This window comes from Pseudochaenichthys georgianus, chromosome 1 (assembly GCF_902827115.2).
Source record: "Pseudochaenichthys georgianus chromosome 1, fPseGeo1.2, whole genome shotgun sequence".
NCBI lineage: Eukaryota > Metazoa > Chordata > Actinopteri > Perciformes > Channichthyidae > Pseudochaenichthys > Pseudochaenichthys georgianus.
This window is the reverse complement of record NC_047503.1, coordinates 48,745,059-48,752,220: the sequence shown is the minus strand read 5'-3', so window position 1 is coordinate 48,752,220 and position 7,162 is coordinate 48,745,059. Positions and strand designations below refer to the sequence as shown.

Sequence of the window (7,162 nt, the reverse complement as noted above, 5' to 3'; positions counted from 1 at the left end):
CTCAAAACATTTTGTATTTATTATCAGCCCGAGTTCGTACGTCACAATAAAACAAGACCACTCTTGTTTTACCTAACCCTAAGCCTAACCCACATCTTAAAATAAAAGTTAGCAAAACAGGTCATATAACGCAAAATGACAAATCTGTTTAAAATCAGCAAGTAGTGATAGGTTAACATCAAACAACTTTAGAGCTTAACCATATTATGACATTTTGGCCTTTCAAAACTAACATATGTTTACATTGAGCGTCAGTGTCGAACCAAAATGTCTGCAAAATGTTATATATTCAAATAGCAAATACAAACGTTGACGTTGACTGCAAACGTTCTCTGTTGGATCTAAAGTTCCATTTGTTTTAGTCTTATTGTTGGTCACAAGTCAACATTACATTCACAGAGGTCTTAAACCCCAAATGCAATGCTGAAAGGACCACAAACCCTCCTTGATTGACTATTATCTTTAATAAGGCTTTTATTTTGAAGGATGTTGTCATACTTTCTGTTTTTATACATTCAGTGAAGCTTTTATTTTGAAGGATGTTGTCATACTTTCTGTCTTTATACATTCAGTGAAGCTTTTATTTTGAAGGATGTTGTAATTCTTTCTGTCTTAATGCACTCAGTGAAGCTTTTATTGTGAAGGATGTTGTCATACTTTCTGTATTTATACATTCAGTGAAGCTTTTATTTTGAAGGATGTTGTCATTCTTTCTGTCTTTATGCATTCAGTAAAGCTTTTATTGTGAAGGATGTTCTCATTCCTTCTGTCTTTATGCACTATACATTCAGAAAAGCTTTTATTTTGAAGGATTTTGTCATTCTTTCTGTCTTTATGCATTCAGTAAAGCTTTTATTTTGAAGGATGTTGTAATTATTTCTGTCTTAATGCATTCAGTAAAGCTTTTATTGTGAAGGATGTTCTCATTCCATCTGTCTTTATGCACTATACATTAAGAAAATCTTTTATTTTGAAGGATTTTGTCATTCTTTCTGTCTTTATGCATTCAGTAAAGCTTTTATTTTGAAGGATGTTGTAATTATTTCTGTCTTAATGCATTCAGTAAAGCTTTTATTGTGAAGGACGTTCTCATTCCTTCTGTCTTTATGCACTATACATTCAGTAAAGCTTTTATTGTGAAGGATGTTCTCATTCCTTCTGTCTTTATACACTATACATTCAGTAAAGCTTTTATTTTGAAGGATGTTGTAATTATTTCTGTCTTAATGCATTCAGAAAAGCTTTTATTTTGAAGGATGTTGTAATTATTTCTGTCTTTATACATTCAGTAAAGCTTTTATTGTGAAGGATGTTGTCATTCTTTCTGTCTTTATGCACTATACATTCAGTAAAGCTTTTATTGTGAAGGATGTTGTCATACTTTCTGTTTTATGCAGAAGTAGGCCTGACTCGCTGAAGGATGCGAAAGAGGTGGGGTTAAAAAACAACATCTGCTTCATTCAAGTGGTACTGCACGGTGCCGTGGTGGTCGTGGTCTACACATCGAAATATCTCAACATAACTTTATGCAACTGTTTTGGTTTTGCCAATTTTTGCTTTCTTCTTGGATATAAATGACTGATTGCCAAATGGGTAAGAACTGATTTGCATTTCTTGATGCTGGTTTTCATATTTCAAACTTTATTTAAGATATTCTCATTTGACTTTAAACCCTGTGTTGGGGTTAGGGTTAGGGTTCAAGTATTGATCCAAAGAAAGTGTTTGTATATTATTTCAATAGAGGCATTGTGACACTGTTATGCTTTATATATTGTCTTTTAATTTAGTCCTTCTCACAACGAGGCATTCAGCTTTCCTGTCAATGTACTTTATAATTGTAATAAAAGAGCTCTAATTGGTGGTTCATTACACAAAAAGACAATAATAAAGACCACTTGTGTTTAATAATGTCCAGCTGTTTCCATCTCATTCTCTAGTTTGGTAACGGCTGATATAGGAAGACATTACACATGCATTGCTTTCTTTCTTTAGTGCAGGCTATGGGTGCACCTTTGAAAACAGATGATTGTTTATTAAAATATGTTATTGCTGCACGGTTATTGTCTAACATTCATCATCTAACCCCCGGTTGTGAAATGCTGCACAGGGCGGACAGCTGAAAAAGGGAAGAGGCAGTCACAGCACAGCACTCATAATCATATACGAACAGAAGTTGCTATCTTGATTTAGACATCTTGAGCATCCATCTTTAAAGGCTCTTTACCTTACATCCACAGTTACATTTCTGTCAAAGATGAAATGATGAATGTGTTGCACAAGGTGCGTTAAGGAAGGGTGGGGAAGTGCACTGAGATCTCTACAGGAAGTGCTATGTTCATACACTTAAAAGCTTGTGAGGCCAAACCAATGGGGGCGGAGACAACCCCCCCTCAGGTCTGCTTTCATTGGTTGCCTACCGAAAAACAATGCTATGATTATCTCGACATCTTCTATGCTGATGACAATGCCATTTATATAACTTCTGTTTTTATCTTGTGGGAAGCTCTCTCTGCATGATGAGGTTAACATGTGACTTTTAACTTTACCTAAAGCTCATCTCCTACATGCATAGCAGCAGCTGATTAATTAATTGTGTAAGAGAGGAGTGGGAATAAGATGATAATTGAATTGGTTACCTTGCATAATGTTCCTCAAATCCATTGTTCCAGTTTAAAAATGACAAAAACAGATCAAATAAACGATACATATTGCATTTCTACGCAGTAATGGTTTTAAAATCTCGAGGGACTCAATATGGATGTACAGATTGAAATATATTTGTAATGATTTGTGAATTAAAAGATAAAGGTTTTAGAAATACACAAACAAAAGAAGCGTACTGAAACTGACTTATTAGTCCCTTTTATCCAAAGCGACGTACGTACTCAGTGCTGTGGACAATCCCCACGGGAGCACTTTGGGGTGAAGCGTCTCAGGGACACAACGACATGCTGACTGCAGTGGGATTTGAACCTGTGACCCCCTGATCCCAACAACAACGCACTGTCCACTACGCCACAGCCTCCCTTAACATGTGCAATATCTTTCTCACGAAAAGCAATATTCATGAATATGGTTTTAAGCTACCCTAAAAGTAAATGAGTAAAACATTATTTATGCTAGAACGTGTTACACATTTAGATTACAAGTAAGAATCATAAGAAACTGTGCAAAAGTGAAATGTATCTCAAGAACGGTTGAATGGATATATGAGGTAGGAAGGTCTAACCTTTTGAAATATCTCAATATCTTCTAAAAAGAATGGCAACATAATTGGAACAGACTCTCATGTTGACCTGACCACCATGACGCTGACGTTTGTGGTTTTAAGTCAAATGTCTCTTGGGTGGATTGTCCAACATCACAATCCTCTCCCCCCTTGATTGGCCACAGTGTTAACCTAAGAGACTGGAACGTTGCATGTCTCTACTTTAAAGAGTCCTCTCCTGCTGATGTTCAGGTGTATATCAGTATGTAGTGTCTCTATTTTAAAGAGTCCTCTCCTGCTGATGTTCAGGTGTATATCAGTATGTAGTGTCTCTACTTTAAAGAGTCCTCTCCTGCTGATGTTCAGGTGTATATAAGTATGTAGTGTCTCTACTTTAAAGAGTCCTCTCCTGCTGATGTCCAGGTGTATATCAGTATGTAGTGTCTCTACTTTAAAGAGTCCTCTCCTGCTGATGTTCAGGTGTATATCAGTATGTAGTGTCTCTACTTTAAAGAGTCCTCTCCTGCTGATGTTCAGGTGTATATCAGTATGTAGTGTCTCTACTTTAAAGAGTCCTCTCCTGCTGATGTTCAGGTGTATATCAGTATGTAGTGTCTCTACTTTAAAGAGTCCTCTCCTGCTGATGTTCAGGTGTATATCAGTATGTAGTGTCTCTACTTTAAAGAGTCCTCTCCTTCTGATGTTCAGGTGTATATCAGTATGTAGTGTCTCTACTTTAAAGAGTGCTCTCCTGCTGATGTTCAGGTGTATATCAGTATGTAGTGTCTCTACTTTAAAGAGTCCTCTCCTGCTGATGTTCAGGTGTATATCAGTATGTAGTGTCTCTACTTTAAAGAGTCCTCTCCTGCTGATGTTCAGGTGTATATCAGTGTGTAGTGTCTCTACTTTAAAGAGTCCTCTCCTGCTGATGTTCAGGTGTATTTCAGTATGTAGTGTCTCTACTTTAAAGAGTCCTCTCCTGCTGATGTTCAGGTGTATATCAGTATGTAGTGTCTCTACTTTAAAGAGTCCTCTCCTGCTGATGTTCAGGTGTATATCAGTATGTAGTGTCTCTACTTTAAAGAGTCCTCTCCTGCTGATGTTCAGGTGTATATCAGTATTTAGTGTCTCCATGCTTTAATGTTCAAAAAGCTCTTTATTTTACGGTGTGTTGGAGAGAAACAGACTTTAAAATCCCACTCTTGTTCCTCTAAATCTACCTTATCGATAGATCACCTGGAAAATGTCACCCAGCAATGTATTATGTTGAGTGTTAAAGTAACAAACACTATTAGAATAATTTGGCTGAGGTTACTGACATCATTGGTTTGACGACCAAAACCCTACATGTGTCATGTTAATTTAGGAGCAGGGAGAAATTGATGCTGTCAGAAAGGAAATATGACAAATAGGTCCTGGCTGTTTCTGTATCTTGTAACGTGGATTGTATTCATGGTTATATGTTGTTATTATGTCTTTCATGAGAAAAACCCTTCAGACTCTTCCAGATAAAGCTCTCTTCCTTCTGCTCTGGTTTTATCTAACCAAAGTGTGTACCATACGGTGTTTCTGTGTAAGTGCTTTCACACCAAAAGACTATGGTCACTCAAACTGAATGGTCTCTTTATCCATGTGACGTTTCTGTTGGTATCTAAGTACCCTACAATAGTCTAATGTTCGATTCAAATAGATGTTGTCATTATTTTACTAAGTATTTCAATGTGATGAAATTGTGCTGATTCATAATCTGAGTTCCTGAGATTGTATTTGACGTATTTCTTCCTGTCTTGGAAGTTTCCTCCGATTTTACAGCAGAAGAGAAGATGGAGATTGAGAGCATTAAGACGTATAAGGAAGATCTTCTGGATGATATTCAGGTACGAACGCTCTATCAGATATCAGGAAATGTATTTGCCATCAAAATAAATGGCTGTTTTCTTTTATAATTATCTTTGATTGTGAGTTTGAATTTGAAGAAATTCAAAAGGCTTTTCTTTTATATTTCCAGAAGTTAAAGATGGAGATAGACAACATCATGGCAGGTATACTCAGCTTCGAGTCTGGAGATGAAAAGTGAGTTTGACTTTGGGAAACCCCCCACACCTCCCTCACTAACCAGTCTGTCTTTTTATAGAACATCCACTTAACACTCCTACTTAGCTTTCCAATGTCACTCATGTTTCCGTTTCTTTTTAACGATCGTACACACCTCCGTTTGGTTGTTTCTGCCCACCTTTCAGACTTCAGTGGAAGCTGGGATCCCCGTTCATAAATAACAGATCCAGTTGAAGTCTCTTTCGAGCACTTTTTGCGCAATCAGTGCCAGGCTTTCATGAGAAGAAGACAGCAAAGTATTTTTCATTGCTGATTTATAATAATAATAATAAAGGGGTTCCATTTATAAAGCACTTCATATTTGATTTCAAATCCCGAAGTGCTACAAGTAGTGAGCATGAACAGTATAAATAAACATTACACAACACGGTATAATTAATAAAAAGCAATACAAAAATTTAAATTTAAATAAAAAAATGTAAATAAAAAGATTTCCACATATTCATCAAAAAGTTATTTTTTAACCCTTGACATATCGTGGAAATGAGCCAGCGACAGGTCTTCAGTTCATTTAAGATGATAAGATTAAGAATTGTTCAGTATTTTTTCCTTATTGTCTAAAGTCTAATGTTGTGACATCCTGTTGTAAACTAAATAAAGTCCAACAAATAACCCGATAACATTTACTTTATTTATTTTACTGCAGGTAAAACAAACAAGATATAGCATGTTCAATTGTTGGATATTGTTTTGTTGCCACTGAGCCAGGCTAGCTGTTTGACTTGGTTTACAGTCTATAAATGCTAAGCTAAAGGACTATTAGCAGTAGCTTCATATTTTGATGACAGATATACAAGAGGTATCAGTATTTCCAATCAACTAAAGAAACAAAGAGAATACCCTCATATATTATTACTTGGTGCTAAATTACTTGTTTGACTTTTTACATTTGAGCACCTCAACTTCATTTTGGGAAAATATCGAAAACATTTTATTTGGTTGGGATCCAAAAACTACATCTCCCATGAGTCCTAGCGCTTGAGTATGGGGGAAATAAATCTCTATGTAAACCCTGAATGACACTAGTGGTTCAGAGTTTGGGAAAAAACAAGTTTAAACCAAACAGGCCTAAATAATTAGCATGGCTTTTAAATATCGTGCAAAATAAAACCGAATAGATGTTATAATTAAAAGTTTAGGGTTTTTCTCCTTTTTATAATAACTGTTTTAAGGACAAATATGTTGCTGAAGTGTCTGATAGCATCTAAGTCAAAAAGTTTAACATTATTTAACTACAATTTGTTAACTCTATCCATTTTTGCTTTCTTTTTCGTGCAGCAAGACCATGGAGAAGAGCAAACAGTTCTCAAATGGAAAGAAAAAATTCAACATGGACCCCAAAAAGGTGAGTTGAGAAGAGTTTGCATGTGTCTGTTAAAGCTAAAATATCTTGATTAGTACACGGCCTGGTTAGAAATGACTTCTTGCTTATCTTTAAAAAGGTCACGTTGTGTGTGTGTGTGTGTGTGTGTGTGTGTGTGTGTGTGTGTGTGTGTGTGTGTGTGTGTGTGTGTGTGTGTGTGTGTGTGTGTGTGTGTGTGTGTGTGTGTGTGTGTGTGTGTGTGTGTGTGTGTGTGTGTGTGTGTGTGTGTGTGTTCTAGCATTACTATACTTGTGGGGACCTACATCTGTTTACATAGTCACGTGTGGGGACTTGCCTCCCTTATGGGGACAAATTGGAGGTCCCCATAAGGGGAATCATTCCTTTTAGGGTGTAGACTTGGTTAGGTTTAGAATTAGGGTTAGGGTTAGGGTTAGGGTTAGGGTTAGGCATATGTTGGTTATGGTTAAGGTTAGGATAAGTCTCCAGGAAATGCATGTAAGTCAAGGTAATGTCCC

General features: G+C 36.4%; 1 protein-coding gene across 1 annotated transcript in view; it reads left to right on the top strand.

Moving 5' to 3' along the window:
* Positions 1 to 1,457: 1,457 nt before the first annotated feature.
* LOC117451497 (cytohesin-4-like) overlaps positions 1,458 to 7,162 on the top strand; it is a 25,955-nt gene continuing 20,250 nt past the window's right edge. Inside the window, exons 1-4 of the mRNA XM_034089826.2 lie at positions 1,458 to 1,593; positions 5,003 to 5,085; positions 5,217 to 5,281; positions 6,602 to 6,668. Of these exons, the coding sequence (XP_033945717.1) occupies positions 1,575 to 1,593; positions 5,003 to 5,085; positions 5,217 to 5,281; positions 6,602 to 6,668 (234 nt within the window). The 5' untranslated portion in view covers positions 1,458 to 1,574. The remainder of the gene's footprint in view (positions 1,594 to 5,002; positions 5,086 to 5,216; positions 5,282 to 6,601; positions 6,669 to 7,162) is intronic.